The sequence below is a fragment of the Lissotriton vulgaris genome, chromosome 12 (assembly GCF_964263255.1).
Source record: "Lissotriton vulgaris chromosome 12, aLisVul1.2, whole genome shotgun sequence".
NCBI lineage: Eukaryota > Metazoa > Chordata > Amphibia > Caudata > Salamandridae > Lissotriton > Lissotriton vulgaris.
In genome coordinates this window covers 520,493,230-520,519,977 of record NC_141700.1, presented here as the reverse complement: position 1 = coordinate 520,519,977, position 26,748 = coordinate 520,493,230, and the positions used below count along the sequence as shown (strand labels likewise).

General features: G+C 42.6%; 1 protein-coding gene across 1 annotated transcript in view; it reads left to right on the top strand.

Annotated features, from left to right (window-relative positions):
• HYDIN (HYDIN axonemal central pair apparatus protein) overlaps window positions 1–26,748 on the top strand; it is a 2,950,008-nt gene that overhangs the window by 1,153,263 nt on the left and 1,769,997 nt on the right. Inside the window, exons 27-29 of the mRNA XM_086945295.1 lie at window positions 13,259–13,468; window positions 14,523–14,660; window positions 25,436–25,613. Of these exons, the coding sequence (XP_086801421.1) occupies window positions 13,259–13,468; window positions 14,523–14,660; window positions 25,436–25,613 (526 nt within the window). The remainder of the gene's footprint in view (window positions 1–13,258; window positions 13,469–14,522; window positions 14,661–25,435; window positions 25,614–26,748) is intronic.

The window sequence follows — 26,748 nt, the reverse complement described above, 5'->3', positions numbered from 1 at the left end:
GCTACCTCTCGGTTTCAGCCAGCACTTCTGGGAGAGGAGATATCACACCATCAAAGGGACACTCAACTCTGCGAGTATGGGCAGCATGGATCTAGTTGGGGAGACCTCCACACTTGACAGCAGTGGTTCTCATCAAAAGAACCTTTAATAATGGGACAATAAATTTCTTATGATGGAATACATAGAACTTACAAAAAAAGATCATGTGAAGCATATCTTGCTCAGAACAGTCATCACATGGGCAAGGCCACAAAGTCCCATTTTTAGCAAAGCCTTTTGGAAAAGATAACATCCATGGAAGCATATTGTGCTTAAACCTTAATAGCGCAAAAAGATGAAACGGTTTATTTATGTAAGTTAAGTACGGCTGGATGCCTTGCCCTATACTCAGCATTACAAAACTTCTCACTGATGGTTTTACCAATTCCTCTCCTTTCCTCTGTAGCTTTAGCCTGTTCAGAAACTGGGACTTTACGACCTTTATGGCCGTTTTATTTAAGGCCTTAGGTTTCGTAAACAGTTCAGGGCTACCCATTGAATCCATTTGGGTTTTAATATAATGGATCCAGGGAATAGCAAAGGCCTTTTCTAAGGACAGACAGTCTTGAATAATTAATTGATTTAAATTCGGAGCTTGCTGCGCCCATATTCTCAGCCACCCCAGTAACGGGGCCACGGCGATCTGATCTGAGATATAGCCAACACCTAAGTCTTCATGTACGTTAAAAGTAGGTACAGTTTGAGGGAGCGACAACACTTTTCTTAAAAAGATGTTTTCTGTAGTTTGTATCTCGCTCACATCAGTGTAACCCCACACCTCACTCCCATATGACACAATGGGTACACACTTAGCATTGTAGAGCATCCAGGAGTTCAGCGGGCAACACGTTTGATTAGTGGGTTGATTTAAGTTATCAGCATGTTTGTTTGACATTTACAGCATAATGTGGCTAAACATGAGTTGTCAATACTAAAACCTAATTACTATGTTTTTAAATCTTGTAGATAACCCCTGACGAAGGGCTGAAAAATGGCCCGAAATGGATTGGGTATTGAAAACCGTTCATGAAAGAGGATTTATGTAACATGTCATGCACTAGAGTAAGGCCCGTATCGGCATTTCTACTGCATTAAGACTTATGTTAACATAGGAGTCCTTCGTGTGACTGGACGAAATGAAGTTAATACAAAAAAACTGTGGACTAAATGGAATAAAAATATTTTTGACAAGATTGGAACAATTGATGCATCTTTGTTATGCATAAATGTGGCAGTGCGTCTGGAGTGGGGTGCATTTCGCCCCACATTCTCCAAGTGATTACTCATGCTATGTAGGTCATTCTCATCAAAGCATACTTAGTAATTTTTCTGTCAAGACTTGGTCCTATTCAGATAGATTCCATACTTCTGAGCTAATTCAAACTGTTTTTCATGGGCTTGTCCCACCCGTTTGGTAACATCTTTACACATGAATTCAAGTTCATTCTCTTGGTAGCCATCTAATTGGGAAAGATTAAGGTTTCCTTGTATGATCTCATCCAGTTTCAAATTCAATTTAATCTCATCCACTGCATTGTCCCTCACTGGGGACTAAATTATTTCTTTACCCATTTCTGAACCTTCTCTTGGGATGCCATTTATAGGCCTAATACAATCACCTGGGTCATTGCCACTATGGCCATTCTGTACTGCAAGGGCATTAGACACTATCCCTTCTTTTGAAGTGCTGTTATTAACACAAGAAGGTGTTTTCCAAATAGACAAGTCAAAGTTGGGCGATCTTTGGATAAACCCTCCTGTGGGGGTAAACCCTGTCTGATTCATCATTTGTTTTGCACTTGTAGCACAAGGGGCATTCACTTGAGTCGTAACTAGAGTAACTCTTTCTATTCTTGGACTCACAGGGACGCTATCTATCATACCTGATCCAGTAGGTACTGCCAAAGTATGTGTTGTGTTTCCTGTCGATTCAGAGTCATACAAAGGAACTACGGGACCAATAATGACCAGGACATTGAGTGCATTTGGGCCATTGAAACAGTAGGGTTAATAGGGGCACTAATCCCAGTACTCTCTCCCATGTTATAATTTGCATTCACTGGTGCAGTAGCTATTCCAGAGTTTCCACTGACTCCTGCACCACTCATTGATTCTAATTGGGCCTCATTGTATGGGCTGGTCGTGCTGACAACAACGCATCCAGGAAATCATCACTAGAATCACTGTTGCCTGTTTCACCCTCACTCTCTGCGTTTCATTTCTTTTCTCCCTTTTTCTTCTTCTCTTCCTTTCCTTTCTCTGTTTCTCCACTTGACAAAATGCAGGGTACAATTTAACTCCCACTATTATATCAGTTCTCCACTTCTTTTGTTCTACATCCAACCTAACATCGGCACAAGTATGCCCTGTCTTTCAGGCTCTTTTCTGACACCTTTCCTTTTGCCTAATATGGGCTGCACGCTCCCAATTGATAAGCGCCTCTTATTCTCAAATTAAATGTGCCATAGCATGGAAACACCAATGCACCTTTCTTCTCTGTGATTGTATGCCAGTGATTCAGCCAAATACATGTGTGAAGGCCCATGTTTATGGTAATCTATTGACCTGGCATATCTTCAGGTGATGCCGCTTTCCCTCTTGAACAAGTATTTTTACATCTCCCCTAATAAGATCTCGTATAGCTTTAAAGACTTTAATTTTTCAATAATAATGTCGACAATCACAAACAGACTTTTTGTTTTAAAGCAGGAAACAATTCTCTATTCACAATTCTGTTTGGCAATCAACAACTAATAACAGCGCAGCACTCTATGACTTAGTCAACCATTAACTGTGCGGTTCAACACCAACCGACTAATCTCAGCGTGACACACTGTGATGTAGTTCTCACTTCTCACAGGAGCTCTCCCTCTTTTGCAATTTTCCCACACTCACCCTTCTCTCAGCACTAAGTACGCACAACAAAATTCAAAGTGATTTCAACAAATAACTTTGTCTGCTCCACTAAAGAAATCAAAGTATGATAATAAACAGCTTGTGGCATGATGAGTTTCGGCGAGGTTTGCCTTCATCTTATGCCGCTGTTACCGGGAAATTGCCACACCCCTCCTTTGAAATTGCTGCTCCACTAACGAAATCAAAGTATTGAATCACACAAGAATGGTTCAGACCGACACTTTACAATCTACTTAGACACACTCTCAAGTGAAACCTCGACCAGCGCGAATCACCCAGATCAGCGCTGCTTCTCCCTTGCACAACAGAGTCCACTGCACTAACTACATCTTACTCTAACACAAAGTATATGTCTCACGACTAGCACCACAAACCTCAGCAGGCAATTACAACACAGTGTTTTGTACTCCAAGAACTCATTACTATCCCAGGATGTTAGGCTGTGTTGAGCCCAATAACAACTTCAACCCTTTACATTAACTGCCACACTCACAACAATTAAATCATTACCACATCACACTGTGCAATCTCTGCAAAACACCGCAATCTAAAGATAAGCAATTACAATGCGCAACCCTATTGATACTCATTCCTCCGATGTTACCAGTGTCTCCCAAACTCCTGGAACTCCATTGATTTCCCAACGCAAGACAAGGGCTTTTTTTGGACTTGGGCTGTCTGTGGACAAGTCTCGAATATAACACACTAAACTCCCTTTGCTTCATTAACCAACCGTCCAAGATGCTACCATTTGGAAGTGTACTGGAAAGTGGTTACCATTTCTCGTCTAATGAATCTTTTTGGTTGACCGAGAGGCAGAAGGGATTCAGCATTTAATAAAGTAATTCAAAGTTCTTGTAGCCCATTTGGCCACACAATAAGGACCAGGAATTGATAACTAAAGTTAAGTGAGTTTATTACAGTCTTATAATCATTCCAATAAGTACGCAAATCAAGATCAAGTTGTAAAAAGAAAGGATTATAACAAGCAGATATCTGATAGAGACATCCAGCTGCAGACTCCTTACCTTTTGAATTTTCCCCAGGTGCCAGTCTGGATCTGGAAATGTTTCCGCAGTACGTCTGCGCACCCAGGGACAGCATCGTACGGCTCCATGATGATGTCGACTCTGGTCATGACGTCAGTGGAGCCATATAAGTCCCCTCTGGCACACGGACGTCAGTTTCTTCTTTTCCTATTTGCAATGCTGATCTGTAGAATCAGTTCCTTGGGCTGGTTGTAAATTTGGCCTACTTCAATGCCTTTTTGCATCTGGGAACAGTGTGCCCATGCCTTCAAGGTTTAATTCATGCGAGACCTGTGCGAGACAGATGTCGGCTACGGATCCCCATCCCATCTGCATGTGGTGACTGAGAGAGCACTACAACTCTGAGGAGTGCGATGTCTGTAAAGAGCTGAAGCCTAAGGCCTTGCAGGAAAGGTGAATGAAGTTGTTGACGGCACGGTTCTCCTATTCAGAGTCCAGGCATCATCGGACTCCTTCCCGCTCTGAGATTCCTGCCCGGGACGTTCAAGGAGCCATTCTCGCGAGTGCTGCTCACACAAGTCGCGAAAATACTGTCGTAACGGATCAAAGTAACGGCGGCCTTCAGTCTCACTGCTTCGTGACGTTACTGCTGGTTCCTCCCTTTCCTTACCGGAGGATGTCGCACACGGGTTAACACCGAGCCTCCCTCCTTATCCTGGAACCCCGGCGACAATGAACCAGATGCTGGCATACTATCATGCCCTGCAGTGATACAACGCCATCCCAACGTCGATTGTTGCCCTAGACGCCGCTCATAGCCTCTGCGGTTCCCCTGTCTTCTCCTTTGCATCTCCAGGATAAAGCGGGCTCTGTTTCTCCAGTATTACAAGGTATCTTGGGTGACGTTGACCGCTTGGTCAGTCTTGTTCAGCATCTTGTAGGAGGTTCTTTGGCTGCATTGGGTGAGACTAGTAGTCTCAACCCTCTCCTATTTCTGATCTGCTTTGTCCATCACAAATGGCGGCAGAGGCTGGTTCAGCCTTTGCTGAAGTAATAAAGAGAGCTGCTGAGGTCTTGAAGTTACAGCTTCCTTCAGTGACTTTGTCATCTGATCCCTTATTGGATCTGCTTCACCAGGGTGTGACAGGTGTTGAACCCTTACTGCCCTATGGAGAGTCTCTGTATGATATTCTCCTGTGAACTTGGGCGAGGCCAATGACTGGTGTCTCTCATGATCATGCCATTTCCAATCGCCATCATCCTGCTCCGGACGACCCTGCTTTTCTTTTTTGACACCCTACTGCTAAGGGATTCGTTGTGCAAGCCGCTACAAATTCACAGAATCTACATGTTTCTTCTTTACTTCCACCAGGTAGAGAATCTAAATGGTTAGATCTGTGTGGCCGGAATATCTTCACTTCAGCTAGTTCGACCTTAAGGTTGTTAAACACATCTTGTGTCTTAGGCAGGGCTTCATATGCTTTCTGAGACTCTGTCACCCATTTGCTTCCTTCCCTTCCTGAAGGGGTCAGGGCTGAACTTCAGCTTGCTCAAGATGGTCGTGAGATGGCAAAGTTTAATTTTAAATCGGCAATGGACACCACTGATTCTGTTGGCAGAGCAATGGCTCGATCTGTTGCTCTTCGTAGACACTCTTGGTTGCGTGAGTCGTAATTCCTCGATAATCTTTGGGAGATCTTGAAAGATATGACCTTTGAAGGTGTCTGTTTATTTGACAACTATGCAGATTCATCGATACAACGCCTCATGGCTGCTCACTTGTAGTTTGGCCTTATCAGGTCTTTTGCTTATCTTTTATATAGCCACCGTCGTGGATCTTTATGTTTGAGGATTTAAATATTGCCTCTCTGTTGTTGCATTTATGGAGTTGAAGTATTTAGAACTACTTCTTTCTTACAGCAAGAGTGTTTGACTCTGGATTTTACTATTTTAATCTCCGGATTGTCTTTGCAGCTGTGACTGTTTTGTTCTTTTATTTTCCTCTGATGAGGTGCTTAATCTCAAGAGTTGATAATATTTTTTGGGTATAATTCCTACTCTATGTGGAGTATTGGTTTGTTATTGTATAGCTTGTTAGGTGTACTACTTACGTGGTCTATTTGTTTACTATTAAATAGTTTTCTCTGAGTACCCTGTCTGTGGGCATTACTCGGCTATACAGCTTAGTCATTCTTGGACTTCATTATATGTTCTTTAAAGGGCTATTGTTGCGAACTAATTGCTGTTCTTTTCCTCTTGTGGTACCCTTTTTTGGGGTTCTGTTACACTTCCATGGCCCTCTGGTTTTTCTTCACCAGGGTGATCAGTGCAGTTTGTTTTCTCATCTTGAGCGGACTGCACATTTATTATAAGTGCTTCCATTTTTGAAGAGTTGTTCTGGTGAATTCAGAGTTTCTGGTGTATTCTTTTGAATACACGAGTTAGTGGCCTCCTCCTTTGTGGGAGGGTATAGGTCATTATTTTGTTCAATTTTGGAACATAGCGGTGGGAACTCATTATCTTAAGCTGCCTGCTACGCAGTGTCGGAAACAGTTAAGGTTGTTTTCGGTCATGTATTCCGTAGTAAGAGTTTTTAGACTTGTATAAAGCTCTTGTTATTCTCCTACAGTGTTTTTTGCATCTGCCTGAAGGTTAGAAGTTACCTGTCCTCTTGGGGTATGTATCAATTTTTTTCTGTTTTTAACAGTCCTTGAGAAATTATGGCTGTTGCTTCATGAAGAAGTGTAAATTATATACATATATACTGATCTGTCTCAAGGCATATATATATATGTGTGTATATATATATGTGTGTGTATATATATATATATATATATATCTATATATCCTTGTTGACTTACGATCACATTTTGTTTTGTATCAATAGTGTGGTCGTATGTGATTGTTGCTGACAAGGATTCATATTCTGTATGGTTTCTTTTTAATGGTCGATTTTTCTTCAGGATATATTTTGGTACTGCACTAATAGGTGTGTTTCCTTTTTCAACAGTATTGTAAAGCGCTTTTGGACTGATTTTTCAGTTTTATTTAGCTATATGGTATGCAGAGTATATACAGCTGTGTGCATATGTGTTACACATATATGCTCTTCGACAAAAATAAACAAGCATTGGAAATGCAATAGGTCTCGCACCATTAGAGTTAGTGCTTTTAGAATTGTTTATGGGGTTTTTTTGTAAATGTTTAGCATTTTTGTTTCCTGTCGCCAATGCTAAAGAATTACAAATAAAAAAAGCCATAAACATTTCTTAAAGCTCTAACTGAAATGGTCTGAGACCTATTGCACTGTGTGAGGGTGAGGGGTTGAGGGTGAGTGAGGGTGAGGGTGAGGGGTTGAGGGTGAGTGAGGGTGAGGGGTTGAGGGTGAGTGAGGGTGAGTGAGGGTGAGGGTGAGTGAGGGTGAGGGTGAGTGAGGGTGAGGGTGAGGGGTTGAGGTTGAGGGTGAGGTGTTGAGGGTGAGTGAGGGTGAGGGTGAGTGAGGTGTTGAGGGTGAGTGAGGGTGAGGGTGAGTTAGGGTGAGGGGATGAGGGTGAGTGAGAGTAGTTGAGGCTGAGTGAGGGTGAGTGAGAGTGAGGGTGAGTGAGGGGTTGAGGGTGAAGGTTTGAGGGTGAGGGTGAGGGGTTGAGAGTGAGTGAGGGTGAGGGGTTGAGGGAGGGTGAGTGTGGGTGAGGGTGAGTGAGGGTGAGTGAGGGTGAGTGAGGTTGAGGAGTTGAGGGTGATTGAGGGTGAGGGTGAGTGAGTGTGAGGGGTTGAGGGTGGGTGAGGGTGAGTGAGGGTGAGGCTGAGGTGTTGAGGGTGAGTGAGGGTGAGTGAGAGGTTGAGGGTGAAGGGTTGAGGGTGTGAGGGTGATTCACTTTTTCTCCACTAAGTTCGGTGATTCATTGGGGGGGCGTGGCTAGCCGAGCTGCGAGATGGCCGCCATGTGAGCGAGCTCCGCCGACCGGGGGATTAATCCTCTTAATTTATCCTGCAATACAAGCTGTAACTGGCGTGCTGTTCACTCTACACGGTGGGGTAAGCTTTGGTGGCCACACGAACAAAAAACAACGGAGCGAAAAGTGTCCCGCTGGGCGAGATCCGGAGGAAGGTGGGACCCGATTGGGAGACACTGAACCAGCCGCAGCCGAGCACCATTATCTCGCTGCTAAAATCGAGCCTAAATCTGTTACCACGGAGTAACAATAAAGAGCCAGTTAGGGAAAAAGCTAACATGCCGGCAACTAGAAAGCACAAGTACTGGGTCCGTAAATTAATAAGCGCAGTAAATAAGAGCCGCTCCAGCAAAAAAAAATAACGCTTGCTGTGCAGTGAAATTATGTGCTCGTTAAAAACACGCAAAAACATGCGCTGCTATCGTAAATGAAAGAAAGCCGAGCGCATACGAAAACGGAATAGAATATGTTTACGAACAACAGGAGAAATGCTTTGCCATCAGAGATGAAAAAAAGGCTAGCGCTTTAGAAAAAAAACCTAGTACGGGAAATGCTCTGCTATGAAAGAGAAACCAAAGCCTAAAATGCATTCGAAAACACATGCCACAAGAAATGCTCTGCTATCGGACACAAAAGTATCAGAAACAAACTAAAGCTTAAAACGAGTTAGAAAACGCATGCTACAGGAAATGCTCTGCTATCGAAGACAAAACAAACCCTAAAACGCGTTAAAAAACACATGCCACAGGAAATGCTCTATCGGGGACAGAACAAAGCCTAAAAGAAAGTCCTCCAATGATACCGTATCTGTTCCGAACACAGAATATTACGTGTAATAGGGCCAATAGCTGGAGGCGTAAACAATCTCCAAAAGGAGGGACTTGAAGACTGCTTGCACCAACCACAACTCGAAGGGAACTCTGGCGGTTTAAGTGACATAAGGAGCGGGGGTGTGGGAGGAGTGCGGGAACAGACGGCGAGGGGAGGAGAGTAGGAGGAGGAGTAGGGGAGGCACGGCCTAGCGGCCGTGCAATCAAGCAGTGAGGGGGCGGGTGAGTAGGCAAAGCAGGCGGCTGGGGGCATGTGCACGCGCTTTTAAGCTCAATGCGCATGCGCATTGAGCTTAAAAGTCACGGGCACTGCAAGGAATCGCCACGATTCCTTGCAAGTTGGACAAAGAGTGGATAAGCCCCCATAGTCTCGCTTGCTCGATGCGCATGCGCATCGACAGGCGAGACCTAAAAAAATGAACAGAAAGAGGTTTTGATGTGAGATGTGGTTGCTTCTCTTTTCTTGCTTTCCTTGATGCTTCGAGCATGTCCACAGCTCAAAGTCATGTTCAGACTGTCGGACCATGGCACTGAAGGCCATGCAGGGGACAAGCTTTGTAGATCCTAGATATTGGTCTGTTAAATTCCCTGAGTTGTCGGGTCATTGGACATTCGGAGTCTCTAATTTGCTTCATCTGGATGCTTGGCCTGTGGGCAGGTGGTGTGTAGCACCAGTAAAAGCCAACCGGCCGTAATATCCACTCGACACTTTAACAGGTAAAACACACTCTCAGGAGATGTAGCCAAAAGCAGTTTAACCGAATAAACTGCTTTTGGCTGCATCTCTTGAGAGTGTGTTTTACCTGTTTACAGTTTCGAGTGGATATATATATATATATATATATATATATATGTATATATATTTCGCACACTTCTTCGTTAGAAGAATTGAGTACGCACTCACAAAGTTCTTTCTTTTCCCAAAAGGTTTATTTCGCAGTTGTTATCCAGTGTATTAGCAAATCATTCCGACGCGTTTCGCTACAAACATGTAGCTTGCTCATTGTTAATACAATGATGAAAATGAGTCCCTCCTATTTCTACGGAGGTTCCCGCCAAACATTCTGTTACACAATGCATCACTTCCTGTTTCGTGATACAGGAAGTAACTTGGGAAATGTAGTTTTTATCAACATTTGACCAATACACATAAGTTAAACCTAGTATGTTTAGTCACTAAAAAAGTATTTTGGTATTTCAAACATTTCCAATTTGGTTAAGGGACATTCGTCTATTTTAAAAGGAGGCCGATATGTAGCCGTATTTTACGAAGTTATATTCGAATTGTGATAGATTATCCGTGTTAGTTTAACAGAATGTTTGGCGGGAACCTCCGTAGAAATAGGAGGGACTAATTTTCATCATTGTATTAACCGTGAGCAAGCTACATGTTTGTAGCGAAACGCGTCGGAATGATTTGCTAATACGCTGGATAACAACTGCGAAATAAACCTTTTGGGAAAAGAAAGAACTTTGTGAGTGTGTACTCAATTCTTCTCGAAGAGGTGTGCGAAATAATTTAAGGCTTGGCTCTGCTGAGGAGTACTGCACCGGAGACAGGAGCGCCAGGGGTTTGCAACCTGAGAGCCGATTCGGTGGATATATGTATATATATCCAAAAGGAAAACACTTGAGTTGCAAGTACTTTAGATGACACAGCGAGGAGTTAAAGGAAGTCCACTTTAATAAACAGCTTGTGGCATGACGCGTTTCGGCGAGGTTTGCCTTCATCTGATGCCCCTGGCACCGGGAAATTGCCACACCCCTCCTTTGAAATTACTGCAACATTCCCATTGGTGGGAAGTCAGCTGGTCCGAGTTCGATATTTTGGGGTTTTTGCTGTAGTCCTGAATGACACAACTACAGCTCCCAGCATGACTATTGCTGGAACACATTCCCAGCAGGACCCAATGAAGCCCTTAGTGAGCGTAGATGTGACTGGCAAAGGGGGGCTGCGTTATCAATGGTAAATCCCGTTTTTTTAGTTGTTTAAGGAGCTTCCTTGAATATATATATATATATATATATATATATATTTTTTTTTTTTTCTTTTTTAATTGTGTGATTCCCCAGACAGCTGGGAGTTGTTTTTATAGGTGTTGTTTTGCTATTACCACGACATTCATTAACATTGATGAATGGTCTATAGAGTGTAAGGTTTTCTGCCCTTACATGATGGTTATTCACCAGGGTGCAGGTTTTTACGTAGCTCTGTGCTCCGTTGATTCTTTTAGGGTGTTCTTTAAAATCCATGTCTGATATTAACATACCATTTGATGTTTCTTCTTTATCAATGTTTCAAAGATTTTGGATCTTTTTGGCACACTGTTTCCACAACCAGTTTCCATAGTGGCTCTGCGTTCTGGCGCGGAAGGTTTCAGGGAAGAAACTGATGTCGATGCGCCGGAGGGGACTTATATGGCTCCACTGACATCATGACCGGAGTCATCGTCATCACAGAGCCGTGCGACATCTTCCCCTGGCGCGCAGAGGTACTGTTGAAAATTTTCTAGGTCCAGACTAGCACCTGGGGAGAATTCAAAAGTTATGGAATCTGCGGCTAGACTGTGTTTCTACCAGATATTATGTTACTGAAGGAAAGTAACTTTTACTACAGTATCGAAGCAGATTTTGACTCAACAACATAAAGCCTACAATAAATGCAGTCCGAATAATACAGATACCAAGAAATGGGAATCTTGGCTGCTTTATGAAACTCTGCTCTTCCTTCTTAAACATGAATGGATTTTTAAATGTAAATTGTGACTGGGTCATAGGGAAAGATCTCCGATAAATTCACAAAGTGGCAAGGTGTCAGAACAGTAAAGATTTCAGTAAAAGGGAACAACTGTTTAGGCAGAAAGCCACACACTCGCAAGACAGTGGCGTAACGATAATTGAGGGGGCCCCCCTGCCAGGTACGTGGAGGGGCCCCCTCCGGACTCTATTAGGAGCTCTCAGGCCGAAGTGCAGTGCTGAGGGGGCCCCCTTGAGCTTGAGGGCCCCCCCGCACTGCGGGGGATGCGTGGGCCTGTGTTACGCCACTGTCGCAAGAAGAAAGGAAGCAACAAGATCTTCACCTCTCAAAATCCAAAGGGATCAGCCCTAAACTCTAATAGTGTATAAAATAATTAAAACACACAGATACTCTAACATCATCCATATCTCTCTCCACCACTCCTGGGACCAATGGTGTTGAACTCCACATTGTGCAATGGCAACATTACCAGTCTTTCCCATCCCACAGAACTTGGACAGTGACTGTATCTTGAGTATCCCTGCGTTCCTGTTACGCAATGAACCAGAGGCTCCTTCAGCTCATTAGCTCTTCACTATTCTGCCAAGTTTTCCTCTCTCAGGTATCACTATAAATAGTACAACAATACTTCTTTCTTTAGCAGTGAAATCATGAGGACGCACCTGCAAAATAAAAAAAAGCACTCAGAGCAATCAAAATGCATTTCAAAATTAAGGCCTTTATTAAAGCTAACTTTTTTCAAAAGTTTCAATGTGCACTTCGAGTACATGATCATAGATGCATGTATAACTTCAAAAATAACTGCAACGTGAATAAATGCATTCTTGATTATATATGCAATGTGCTTCAAATAAGTGCAATAGGAATTGAGACATGCGTGTAAATATAAATGAAAACTACATGTTGCCATGGTTAAGGTACACATTAATGCGGGCACATTTATGAGTCTCTAGTTTTCTACAGTGAATGTACTTCAGTAGTAAATTGAATGCTTACTTTACGTTAATGAAGTTAGGCACACAGTGTATATTGTTGAGTATACATAAAATAACGCTTCTGTGATGTGTAAGGGTCGAGCCTAAATTGTGTGTTAATTATAACCATTACACTTGCACACAATTAAACAAAAAAAATAAAACCTTTACACTTCTACAGTTTCAGAGTGTTGGCAGTGCTACACATTAAAGTAGGACATCTTTTCTGGAATCAGTGTTAGATTGATTTGCAGGTGGAGGGTTCATAAAGTACATAGTTTAGCAAAATGACTGTGCTCCTATTAACACACTGAAGTTTAATCAACGCTGGCCCTTGAGCTGTTCATGTGCAGGCATATAGGAATCAAAGTGAAAACAGTGCAAAAGTGCATAAACCCTGGGTCGGGCCTGTGATATTACTCATGGTGTGTCCTTGAGTTGATTGGACCAACACCTGTTAAACCGGGCCATCATCCTGTGGAACTATTGTATGACACTATGGCTTTTCATAGGAACACGTGAAAAGGCATTTTCCAGGCAGCTGACAAGCCTCAGTGCTCACTACATATGTCTTTGGCTGTATTTGAAAGGATTCTCATTGATGCAGTGAAGTATACACAACAGCAGGGAAACTGCAAGGTTTTAAGAGTTTAGTGGACACTGGAATGACTTTTGAGGTGTACATATATTTCCTTTGTATTTAGTTTTATTGTTCTTTTATTATACCTTGTGATATATGTTTAGGTGCAGATGATGTAAAATATTCTTCATCATCACACTCTTTCCTTTCTTTCTCTAGGTATTTGATATTCTTCCCCTGTATGGAATGCTGCAGCCTGGTGAAAGCCAGCAGTTGTCCTTTACATTTTTTGGACATAGTGGCATCCGTGCACAGGTGAAGGCTTTATGCGAGGTGGAGGGAGGCCCAACTTATGAGATTACACTTCGGGGAGAAGCCTCACTTGTCTGTTATGAGTTGGACAAAAGGGAGCTCGACTATGGTCTACAGGTATAGCAATCTTGTTTTAAAATCTCAGAGCAATCTGCTTTGGGAAGTGGCAGAATAGCTTTTTGAGAAATTACGCTGTTCTAACAGAAGAAATCAACCCAAGCTGCATTCTATAATGTTTCCTTGTGTGCCTCTTCTTGCCCTTTAACCTCACATTCCACTTCCGCCCCTCCCCTTTGGGCCTATTTTGCCCACCTTCAGTCCCAGTGGTCTGCTCTTCCCCTCAGTCAAATGTACTTATATCTCAAATGATTTCATGGTTTTCCAGCTCCAGCTCCTGCCTGCTTACTTACTTCACTTACGTATCCCACTCAGCCCTAGTTGATTCCCGACCCAGGTCATTTCATCAGCTCATCTTGGATATAGCCCAACCACAAACAATCTGAACTCTGCCTTTAGCCCCCCTGCTTCGTTGTGTCCGTATTTCTTTGCCTCACATGGCTGCCTCTACACTTTCCACCCAGATCTTTTCATATCTTTTCACCTTGTCTGCCTTTCAGTTGCTGCATTCATCAACCTGTAGACAACCACTCCATTTTTGCAGCCTCCAACATTATCTGTCTCATCCTCTAACTTCCAGTTGCGACATCTCCCTTTTCCAGCATTCCATTTAAGCCTGTACTATTCTCTCTTTCTTATTCTACTCGTCAAGTTTTGCTTTTCCCACATTCACTTAACTCCCTTTTCTTTAACTTCTGCTCCATCCTTCCATTTCTCAGCCTTATGGCTATGCACCCTATTATATTACAAATTCCATTTACACAACCAGACTGTCTAGCTCCCATCCTCAAGAGCAGGTGTAGCTCTATCTATTCTTTACCCTCCCAACTCTGTCCCAGTTTTTGCAGTCTCCAATTATTCCTCTCTTTTATCCTCTTGCCAGCTCTGCCATTTTCCAAAATCTAATTTCCCTCATCAGAATGCCAGAATGAGCAATACAAGTCTTTGGCACCCAGCAAGAACTGCATAACCATTCCGTAAGGTTACTTATTTGCCTTTACTTACACTCATTATCACACAATACTTTTAATAGAACCTATTTCTTTTCTTGCAGCCCTTTGACCATGTAGCTGAAACTGAATTTTTGCTGAAGAACAGTGGCAAAGTCAGCTTTGAATTTGGTGTTCTTAACAATATCCAAGCTTTCAAAGAGAACCCACCTCCTGGAGCACCTCTGATTGTGCCTTCCTCTGTGAGTATCTTTTGCAGCATACCCTTGTTTTGATCCTCGTACTTGTGAGATTTCATAATTTCATTATTTTTTTACAATTTTAGTGTTGATTTTTTAACACAATAATTCTGATACTAATCCATTATACAATATACCAGACAAAGCAATAAACACACCACAAAACCACCTGGAAAGGATTTCACTTTATAAAATTAAGCACATCAAAGACTGTTTTCAGAATAAGGCTTGGGTTTTATTTATGCAATGCTCTGTAACAGAAAGGCTTTCCCAGATGTCAAATGAACAACATTCAAATGTGTGTGTGTGTGTGTGCCTATATATATATATATATATATATATATATATATATATATATATATATATATATATATATATATATATATATATATATATATATATATATATATATATATTGGTTGGTTGATATGCTTTATTTCGATACATAAAAATATCTTAAAAGCAGTACATACAATTAAAAAAGATATATAACAAATATACATCGGTATACATCCATGAGATAAAAAAGACAATAAAACATTGGAATATGTAAAATTAAAAAAAAATCGATTAGTATGTACAGTTAAGAAAGAATTAAATGGATACATAAAGCCTATTTGATCGGATCAACCAAGTCCATTTTAAAAATTTTGAGACGCCACAAACTACAAGGGGGGTGGTATCTGTTAGTAGAATGCGTAGGGCCACTGAATGTTGGCGAGTTCCAAGTGATCTACACACAGGATTAAGCCAGCGATTTCTCGGGTTGCAATAGTCTGGACATTCAAAAAAGATGTGGGCAACCGTCTCCACCCTCGAGGAACATAGGGCACAATGGGGGGAGTGCTGGGAGGTAGATTTCCATCTCGATGTCAAATAGCCTACTGGTAGGGTTCCCACCCTAAGCCTAAAGTAGAGAGCCCTATCAAATGCGATGGAAATCAAATCAAGATAGGGTTCGTAAGCCACCACGTCTTTGATTCGTAAGAAAGCTGCGGTGGAATTACAGTGTCGTGGGTTGCTAATAAGTTTAGAAGAGACCCAGTCCCAGTACAGTTTCTTTAAGGTGGCTTTGGGTGGGGCGGAGCGTGTAACCCATGCTTCGCCCAATCCCAACTCCCCCAAAAGGCTTTTGACATCCTCAACCACTTTATCTTATGCCATCCCCCCATGGCCATCACCTCGGACAGGCCCTCGGCATATGAGGCGAGTTCTGGGACCCTCCACAAACGAGCCCATAACAACAGGGGCCGTAATCGTGCCTAATCTTCAATTGGTCTGCATCCCAAATCTAGTAATACAGGGACTGTGGGTGTGCTCAAAGGGAGAGCCATTAGATCTTTCAAAAATGTGTTCTACGCTTTGGCTAGTACCTCCAAATTACCAGTGCTCCACAGCTCAGCCCCATATAGTGCAGCAGTGACCCCTCTAGCTTTATATATGTCAATAACAGGGGCCATGCAATGTTTGGGGAAAGAACAGTGTTCCCTAAGTAACGCACCACCCACTCTTTTGTGGCTGAGTAACATTTTGTTAATGTGCGTGGACCAGCTCATGGAGTCACTAAGCCGGATTCCTAGGTAGTCAAACTCTGCTACTTTCTCCAGTGCACAGTTATTCAGTATCGGTGGACGCCCTAGTTTCCTGGGGGGATTCATGACCAAATATTTGGTTTTATCAATATTGATCACTAATCCCCTCAGGGAACAGAACTCCTGGAAGCGGTCGAGAAGCTTTTGCAGACCCTGGGGGGTCTTAGAAATGAGGAGAGTATCATCCGCAAAAAGCAGAGTAGGGATCCGGATGCCCGCCAGGGAGGGTGCATCGGCCGGTTCTTGTTGTAAATACTCCACCACCCCATTCACATACAAGGAGAATAGGGTGGGGGCTAGCACACATCCCTGGTGGACTCCCCTGTATACCGGGATCCTATCAGTCTTTTCCCCCCCCATACCCCACCGTACCTGTGCGTAATTCCCGGAGTGTAATTTGGTTAGAAGCAACAGTAGGTAGGGGGGCAACCCCATGGTCTGCAGGACCCTCCACAATTCCTCCCTAGGTACCAGGTCAAAGGCAGTCTTCAGGTCTATAAAAGCCAGATAAAGACTGCCCTTGCCCAGCACCACCACCTTCCAATGCAGGAGCATTAGTCTAAAGGCCTGTTCAATAGTTCCTGTTCCCGACCGGAAACCCGCCTGAAGGTCTGACAAGATCTTATCGTCATCTACCCATTGGAGAAGCCTCCCCAGGATCGCCTTCCCTGCCACCTTCTGGGAGGAGTCTATGAGGCTTATGGGCCTGTAGTTGGCAGGGCTGTCCCGACACCCCTTTTTGAAAATCGGGACAACCTCCGCCCCTTTCCAGGAGTCGGGTACAGGGCCTCCCCCCAAAATTGCAGTCAGTAGGGAGGCGACCAACTTACCCCATTCCTTGGGGAAGGCTCGTATCAGGTCGCCAGGAATCCCATCTGATCCTGCAGCTTTTAGTGGGACCAGGGTCTTTATTACAGCTTTGACCTCCCTAGCGGTGAAGGCATCGGGAAGGTCAACCATTGCTCGACCACCATGGATGGAGTATCGCTGTTGGCCCCGCCAGGTAAGGAATACAAGGCCTCAAAGTGTTTGTACCAACTCAGGGCTGGAATGTTACATGTGAAACATATATATATATATATGTATATTACCTACTGGCGATAGCCAGTAGGTATATATAGTTAGGATTTTTTCTCTATGGAACTTTTGAAAATTCTATGTCTAATAACTTTGGCGTTTGTGGACGGAATCGGCTGAAATTTTCAGGAAAATGGCACATTTTGTTTCTGAGCAGCCCCTGAAAATTTGGGGGGGGGGGGTCGTCAAGGGGGGGCCGAGAAAAAAGGGGGGTCCCAAAACGCGTTTTTCCCATTCATTTTTCCATAGGGCGTTTGGCCTCACTTTTAGCTCGAATGGCTGAATGGATTCACACGAAACTTGGCAAAATTGTAGGGACTGTTAGCCCGATGTGCCTTTGCTGGGTCTCAATATATGTGCTCCAGTGGATTTTGAGAAATTAACGTTTTAAAAAACAGATATATCTGTGACAGCGTCCCGGATAGCGAACCAGTTCGCGTACTTTTCGCGTAACGGAGCTTTGTGAAGCGAAGCTGATTGGCTCTCTGGTGTCTGTCAACATTCTAAACAGTCCGGAGCGGCCGCCATCTTGTCTCTCGGTAGGATCGAGAGACAAGAGGAGGCCAAAACGAAGGGGGAAATGAAGGAAAGGGGGCAAGGTAGACCCCTTCTGACCCCCTAGGATTGATGAGGGGGATATTAAACTGCCCCGCGGGGCCCAAAAAAAAATTGGCGATTTTTCGTCGTAGAGGCGCGTCTCGGTACGCGAACCGGGCAGCTAACTGGGCAGCTTACCGGCAGCGTAACAGGAGTCTGAGGAGAAGCTGATTGGCTGTCAACATTGTAAACAGTCCGGAGCGGCCGCCATCTTGTCTCTCGGTAGGATCGAGAGACAAGAGGTGGTGAAAAACATAGGGGGAAATGAAGGAAAGGGGGCAAGGTAGACCCTTCCTGACCCCCTAGGATTGATGAGGGGGATATTAAAGTGCCCGGCGGGGCAAAAAAAAAAAAATTGCGATTTTTCGCCGTAGAGGCGCGTCCCGGTACCCGAACCGGGCAGCTAACTGGGCAGCTTACCGGCAGCGTAACGGGAGTCTGAGGAGAAGCTGATTGGCTGTCAACATTGTAAACAGTCCGGAGCAGCCGCCATCTTGTCTCTCGGTAGGATCGAGAGACAAGAGGTGGAAAAAAAAGGTGTAAATGAAGGAAAGAGGTAAGGTAGACCCCTCCTGACCCCCTAGGATTGATGAGGGGGCTATTAAAGTTCCCCGCGGGGCAAAAGAAAAAAAAAAATTGGGATTTTTCACAGTAGAGGCGCTTCCCAGCTAACCGGCAGCGTAACGGGAGTCCGACATCTTGTGTTTTTGGAGCGTCCGGTTTGCGTACCGGGTAGCGTTCCGGTAAGCGTAACAAGGGGAAAACCAAGAGAAACAGTAAAATAAAATTTAAAGGACTAGATTTCCACCAAACTTGGCAAAATTGTAGGGACTGTTTGTTTGATGTGCCTTTGCAAGGCCTCAAGATATGTGCACGTGTGGATTTTGTCTAATTAAGGTTAAAAAAATATATATATCTGTAAGCGTGCTCCGGCGCGCTTACGTTACGGGTTTTGTTTGCGCTGCAGAGACGATACGTCACGTTCATGCGACGCGTCATGAGGCGTCGCACGTGGCTACGTGATACGTCACGTAATAAAGAATATATTTTACAGCTATAGATATTAGCTTTTAAAAAACCAATGAATTTCACTGAAAAAACCATAGGTTATAGACCATATATAGTTAGGAATTTGCATTTACAAAAACATTGAAAATTCACTGAAAAAGCCATAGGTTATAGACCATATATAGTTAGGGATTAGCATTTACAAAACCTTATTTTACTCGCACAAAACCATAGAAATTCGCATATATAGTTAGTTGCAATAACTATATATCGCGCACCCGCAATCCACTGCTGATGATGTCACATATTACATCATTCATGACATGGTCAGTGACATCACTGATGACATCACTGATGACATCTCAAATGACATCTCAAATGACATCACTGATGACATCTCAAATGACATCACTGATGACATCACTGATGACATCTCATTTGACATTACTGATCACATCACTGATAATATAATTCATGTGATAATACGATGAACCTCTTCAGACTCTAATATAACCTTAGATACAATCAGTGTAAACAGACACTCACAGATTGTCACTCATCCATGGAGTTACTCATACATCTAGTCAGTCATGAAAAGAATCAATCACTCCTCCATTTCCTCAACTATACAGTTATACACACCTTACTTATTCAAACATATACTAACACATATTTACTCTCTTATACAATCCCTGATACAAGTTCACAATGATCCATACAGCCACTCACACATTCACTGGCTCTTATGCACAGTTATTTATATATGTCAACTCTCACATGTACTGTGTTTTACATATGTACTTACTTTGACATGTAGCAAATACACTCATGCAGACAGTCAACCGCCCATACAGCTGTTTCCACATGCACTTTTGAACCCATACATATAGTGAATCAACTACTCACACATCTATGCACAGAGTCACACACCTCCCACTCAGTCTCCCATACAAATACTTGGGCAATCAATCAATAACCCATATAGTTACTCATATAGCTACTGATCAACACATGCAGCATCTTATACAACAACAGACATACTGATGCACACATTCAGACAGTTTAGTCACTAACCCATGCACTCAGTGAGACACATTTAATCATTTACTCATACAGTCAGTCATGCACCTACTAAATCCTTCATCCATACACTTATACATCCACTCATTCTTCAATATGTAAGACATATTTTAACTTTACAGAAACTTACAGTCACTGGATGATGTCATCAGTGATGTCACTGACCATGTCATGAATGATGTAATATGTGACATCATCAGCAGTGGATTGCGGGTGCGCGATATATAGTTATTGCAACTAACTATATATGCGAATTTCTATGGTTTTGTGCGAGTAAAATAAGGTTTTGTAAATGCTAATCCCTAACTATATATGGTCTATAACCTATGTTTTTTTCAGTGAATATATATATATATATATATATATATATATATATATATATATATATATATATATATATATATATATATATCTCCAACCAAACAAGTCGCTTCGGATCCCTGCCGCTTCCAGAGGCGGGCCTCGGATGGGATAGCGAATCCCAATTTATTCCAACCAAATGCTCTTCCAGTAAAGAAAAGAAATCCGGGCCACTTGGAATATATATATATATATATATATTTGCAAAGCAACTCAGCAGATCCCCACAGAGTATCCACAGCACAGAGAGTGTCCATAAGGTAACTTTATTTTTCTTCTCTTACACCATGTGCAACACGAGCACGGTCCACGCGTTTTGGCTGATGCCTTCAACTGGACTATAGAGTCCCACCATCTAGACAGTCTATTTAAAGTGACAAGTGCAATTGATCCCTTGTTTGTTTCTTTAAAAAAAATAGACTAGCCCACTAACCCACTTAAAAACATTTGTGAATCGGCAATCAAAAGCTGCCATTTTCTGAGAGCATTCATTAAATACATTATCATAATTTAAGACCGCATTTGCAATTTTTCACAGTGAAGTACGATTGTTGTAACCATGGCAAGGTAATATTTATTAGGCAGGCCTATGCTGTTGGACTAGCACTTGTGAATGTGTGTTTGTATGTATTGGTGACGTGTTAAGGGAGAAATGAGGACCTGGGGATCTACATGTAGTTGTTAAAGGTTAGAGTGTTTGAATAATTTTCCAATAAAAGGGAAATAATATATTTGCATAGACACAGTTATGTGAGTATCTCTAAGACTTACATGTCTCAATGGGGTGTTAGGGGTCTTGACTATCTATGTAAAGTACTATGTGTAAGACCCAATTCCCGTTGATTTTAGTTTTAGACGAGATAGAAAATATATAGAAATTCCCTGACATCATGTTTGTATGAGAGTAAAATTCCATTCCAGGAACTGTATTGCGTGAAGGTGCCATTCGGTTCTTACTATAGTTATAATCTTCATAGGTCATGGGAGAAAGAGAAAATGTCATGTGCTCAAGTGCAAAATATGCATTCACGGGTCCCAAGAGAGGTCGTCCATCAGATTACATAATATATCCTAGAAGGTCAGGCAAACAAGTTAATATATCATAAAATAGTAGTTGTAAAGTACATTGTACAAATTAACATTTTGGAGCCTGTGCTTCTAATCGTTCATCAATATCGTAGTCTATTAGGACCCGGTATATAAAGTGACACGTGCATTGTGCAATCATATTGTGCAAATTTGCAAATTTTAAAAAATGTCTCTTTCTCCAAATTTTCCATCTTTCCCCTGTCATAAGAATTGTTTTTAATATTAATTTGGGGTGATACTTCATTTACTGTCCTAGATCTGGATAGTCTCTCTTTTGAATCAACACAATGATGGTATTTTTTATTACTTGTTTCCCCACAATAACATTATGAATTCCCTAACACTTGTTAATTCATGCGCCAATATTTCAGACTTCCAATAGTTCAGTGGTGTACCATAATAGGGATGTATTCATTCTCTTCTCAGCATCTATTCATTTCATAGCACCTGGACATGTCTCAAGGATTGCAGATGAATCGAATCTCAGAGGTGGACATGTATTTCAGCGTCCAGATTGTGGCAAAAGGGTTTTTTTGTCCCCAGGGTCAGTATGAGGTTTGACTCTGCTCTTCTGAGTTCCATGGTTTTGTCCCCCCTCTTTCATTTAGTTTTATCATCTTGACTCCATAGTATCTTAACCCTTGAGTGTTTCCGTGATGTTTTTCAGAAAAATGCTTCACCATCGGATATGCCAGGCCTTTGATTTTAATTGCTCTAAGATGCTGTAAAATCCGTAGTTTTAGTTTGTTGATGGTACTACCGACAAAGTTTTTTACAAGGACATTCTAAAACGTACACAAGGTGCTTTGATTCACACGTGATGTGTGCAGTTATCCATTCCTTTTTCCCATTGGACAATACATATGGTTGTGTGATCATTCCGTGTTCACAGGCCTTGCATTTAGAGCATTTCCAAAATCCTGTTGTTAACCAAGTTACCTTTTCTTTTCCTGATGTTTCTAGGTGGCTCTGTGTCAGAATGTCACCTAGCAATGCAGTCTTCCTATACGTTATCTTAGGAGTCGATGGTAATGTCTTGTTTAGTGACTCATCAAGCAATAGTGTGTTCCCAATGCTATTTCAAGATGTTTCGTAAAGGTTCGTTTTCCACATTGAAATCCAAAATGATTCAAGTCGTATCATCGTCTTCCACATCAATTATCTCATTCAGTAATTCTGATCTTGGTTTCTCAATTACTTTATTCTTTGCTACTTCAATCACGTTCAAGGGGTAGCCTCTTGCTCCAGTGTATTCAAGATTTTTTGCTAGGTCATTGGCTTCCGAACAGTTCCTCTTGATGCGGAGCATTTCTCCGTATGGAACATTCCATTTCAGATGTTGTGGGTGTCCGCTGTTCGCATGGAGGATACTGTTAGTGGCAGTCGATTTTTTCTGAATTCTGGTACAGAACATCTTGTTTTGTATAAACACTTCCACATCCAAATAGGTCACTTGTGTCTTGCTCCAGGTGGATGTGAAGGATAGATTATAGTTGTTTTGATTCAGGCTTTGAATAAAATCTTCCAGTGTCTGCAGGTCTCCTTCCCAAATTACAAATAAATCGTTGATGTACCTCATCCACAATTTAATACTCGACTTGTACCTGCTTAATAAGATGTCCTCTTTCCAGACTGCCATAAACAGGTTGGCATAAGTTGGGGCAAATGATGTCCCCATTGCCGTTCCTTGCCTTTGCAAGAATGTCTCCCCATTGAAGTAAAACACAGTATGTGATAGACAGTAGTTCAACATGACCATGATCATTTCTGAATGTTCCAGGTAGCTGAGAGATCGTGTTTTCAAGAATTTATTCACTGCAGCTAGGCCATCTTTGTGAAAGATAGATGTGTAAAATGAGGTCACATTGATTGTGACCATAATTTGATGGTCATTCCATTTTGCAGTTTTCAATCTGTTCAAGAAGGCCGTTGTGTCCCTTAGGTATGAGGGGAGCATTGTGACATATTCCATCAGGAAAACATATATATTGTGATGTCCGTTCTAGGAGAGAGCCCATGGAGCTGACTATTGGCCTGCCCGGGGGGTCCGTTAGCGACTTGTGTACTTTGGACAGAAAGTATATTGTTGATGTCACTGGATTTTCCACCTTGAGGTACATATATTCCTCCAAATTGATCAGTCCCTTTTCTTTCCAAGTCAGTAGTTGTAGATGATATTCTTCAGTCCAATGTTCCATTGGGTTCTTCTCCAATTTCTGATAATGCTACTTGTTTCTCAGCTTTCTGTAGGCCTCGGCGATATATTGTTCTCGATCCTGGAGAACAATGTTCCCGCCTTTTTTGACAGCCTTGATGATGATTTGCCGGTTGTCCCTGAGTTCTTTTAGTTCCTTTTGTTCTCTTTGGGTTAGGTTACATGTTTGTTTGTGATTTTTCTTTCTCATGGCTAGCTGATTAAGCTCCTCTACTACGATTTCGTGAAACAGGTCAACCTATATATATATATACCACCAATCCTGCCACATACGAAATAACACGCTGACTCCATGAGTATAAAGCAAGGAGTTATTTATTAACAAGAAAACGCCACAACGCGTTTCAGCGGCAAGCCGCCTTTGTCACAGTATATATATATTATATTTGCATCCAAATCGCCGCTTTTGACTGCCTCTGTTGAGCAAGAAGACAAAAAGTGGACCCAGATATCAGTGCCAATCAAAGATTCTTTATTTTTTGACCAGCCAGTCCGCCATGACGCGTTTCGACCCCCAATCGGGTCTTGATCACATGACGATATATATATATATATATATATATATATATATATATATATATATATGCAAAAATAACACACATGGCAAAAGTAACTATTAACTGCATGGATAATAATATGAAATGAAACACAAGCTGATAATACTTTATGTCCTGCAAGAAATCAGAAAGATATATACACTAAATACATCAGATGATTGATTAACTTGGATGTGCACACAGTCTGAGTAACTGAAAAGTTTCAGCGCTCCATCCATCATCTCCTTGTGTTTGCTTTGTTCGCCCTTAGTTGACGGGTGTGCCCAGATGTGAGTCCCTTGCTCACTTTGCCACTAGATTTAAGCTAGCCTGGCTGATGAAGGGCGTTACCTCGAAACCGGGCCCAGTATGCTTGTTTCCGGTTAAAGGAAGACCTGGCTTGGTAGTTCGGGCTGGACTATTCCCATGAGGCACAGGGTCAGGACTGATTTGCATAAAGCTGGGTCTGAACTGAGGTGGCGAAGTGAGCTAAAGAATGATGATGGATTCAAACCAGATCTGTGACTGGGTTGAGTGTCTGAAAAGTTTCAGCGCTCCGTCCATCATCTCCTTGTGTTTGCAGTGTTAGGGCTAGACCAGCTTTCAGCTGTGGGAAGACTCCATCCAAACAACTATTTTCACTGCCTTCAGCAAATGAAAATCAATGTTGAAGAAATATCCTCCAACTCAAAAACTAAAAGCACTTATATGAATTTTGTGACAAATTTGATATATAGCAATTACAGCAAATTACTAAAATTGTAGGCAGACTTCACCTGGGCGTTGACCTGAGAGTAAACTTGCTGTCAGATAAAAAAAATTATAGTCACATTAAGAATTCTATTATCATTTATAGATTGCCCACTTTGGTTGTTTCACAGCATAAACCTTGATTTTCACAATTCAGTTCCAAGTGAAAGCTTTAATTTGATTTTCACATAATTCAAAGAAATGTCATTTATTCCAATATAAAAATTCATAATGTTTCTAAAAACCTAAACATAACTTAGTTTCTAAGGTGTTTCTTAATTTCGATTGACTTAATTTGACATTGATTACATTAAACAACCAGAAGAGTTTATTTCTAAACTTGCAAAGGATTTTTAATTTAAGTATTTGAAGATCACATATACTTTCTAGTCACTTGAAAAAGTATCAGACTGTATTTCTACAAATGTGTCCTACTATGAACTGTCTGATTTGTTTTAATTCTCTTTCATGCAGGGATACATTGATTCAGGGGGGGAGCAGTTAATGAAAGTTTATTACTTTCCTGGTGTGCCTGAAGTCTTTGACAGAAAATTCCAGCTGCAAATAGCTCACTTAGAGCCAGAGGAAATGATCATAAAAGGGGAAGGGATCTTTTCCAGAATCTGTCTGGATCTGCCAAGAGACATATCAGGTATCACCAACTTTTCATTCAGATGATGCACCATTTGTTTTTTATATGAATATTCTATTGTGTTGGTTTACTATAAAACTGAAGTATTTTTAGCTAGCCATCAACACAGAAAGTACATGGCAGTCAAAATGTTTAAAACTATGAAATGAAAAAAGTAAAATATTTTAAAAAGTATATTGTAGGAGGCTGGCTTAGTATATGGTGCACACAGAACCGGTCGCTCCACCCGCCGCGCGGCCCTCCTTGGTGTGCCTGATATCGTATTTGCACTGTATCTCCTGCATTCTGTGCCATTATTATTGCATTGTTTTGGTATTTGTGCCAGCGACCTCCTTGTTTGTGCCCCCGATCTCACCTGTGCCATTATTATTGCATTGTTGTGCCCTTAGCCCGTCTCTCCTCCCCGCTCCCTGCCGCTGCTCCCCCGCGGCCCCACCCTCGCTCCCTCCAGCATCTCCGGACCGATCGCCTCCCCACTCGCCACCCCGCTCCTGCCTCCCAGCTGCTCCTCCCTCCCACTGACAACATAAGGCAATACCCGCGAGGCGAGGAGTTGTGACCGTCCTGACCTGGTCAGAACCGGTTGCTCCACCCACCGCGCGGCCCTCCTTGGTGTGCCTTGGTGTGCCTGATATCGTATTCGCACTGTATCTCCTGCATTCTGTGCCATTGTGCCTGGTATCGCATCCATATTGCCTTGGTGTGCCTGATATCGTATTCGCACTGTATCTCCTGCATTCTGTGCCATTATTATTGCATTGTTTTGGTATTTGTGCCATCGACCTCCTTGGTTGTGCCCCCGATCTCGCCTGTGCCATTATTATTGGATTGTTGTGCCCTTAGCCCGTCTCTCCTCCCCGCTCCCTGCCGCTGCTCCCCCGCGGCCCCACCCCCGCTCCTTCCAGCATCTCCGGACCAATCCCCTCCCCACTCGCCACCCCGCTCCCGCCTCCCAGCTGCTCCTCCCTCGCTCCACCCCCTCAACTCTCCACTTATGGCAGAGTTGCATAAGCGCATCGGTCACGCGCATCGGGCGCACACTAAACGCACCAAAGGCGCGCCAAAGGTAAGCCCGTCTTCGCCCGTCCGGCCCTGGACCGCGCCCAGCGCCAGACCCCCTGGACCCCGCAGAGGT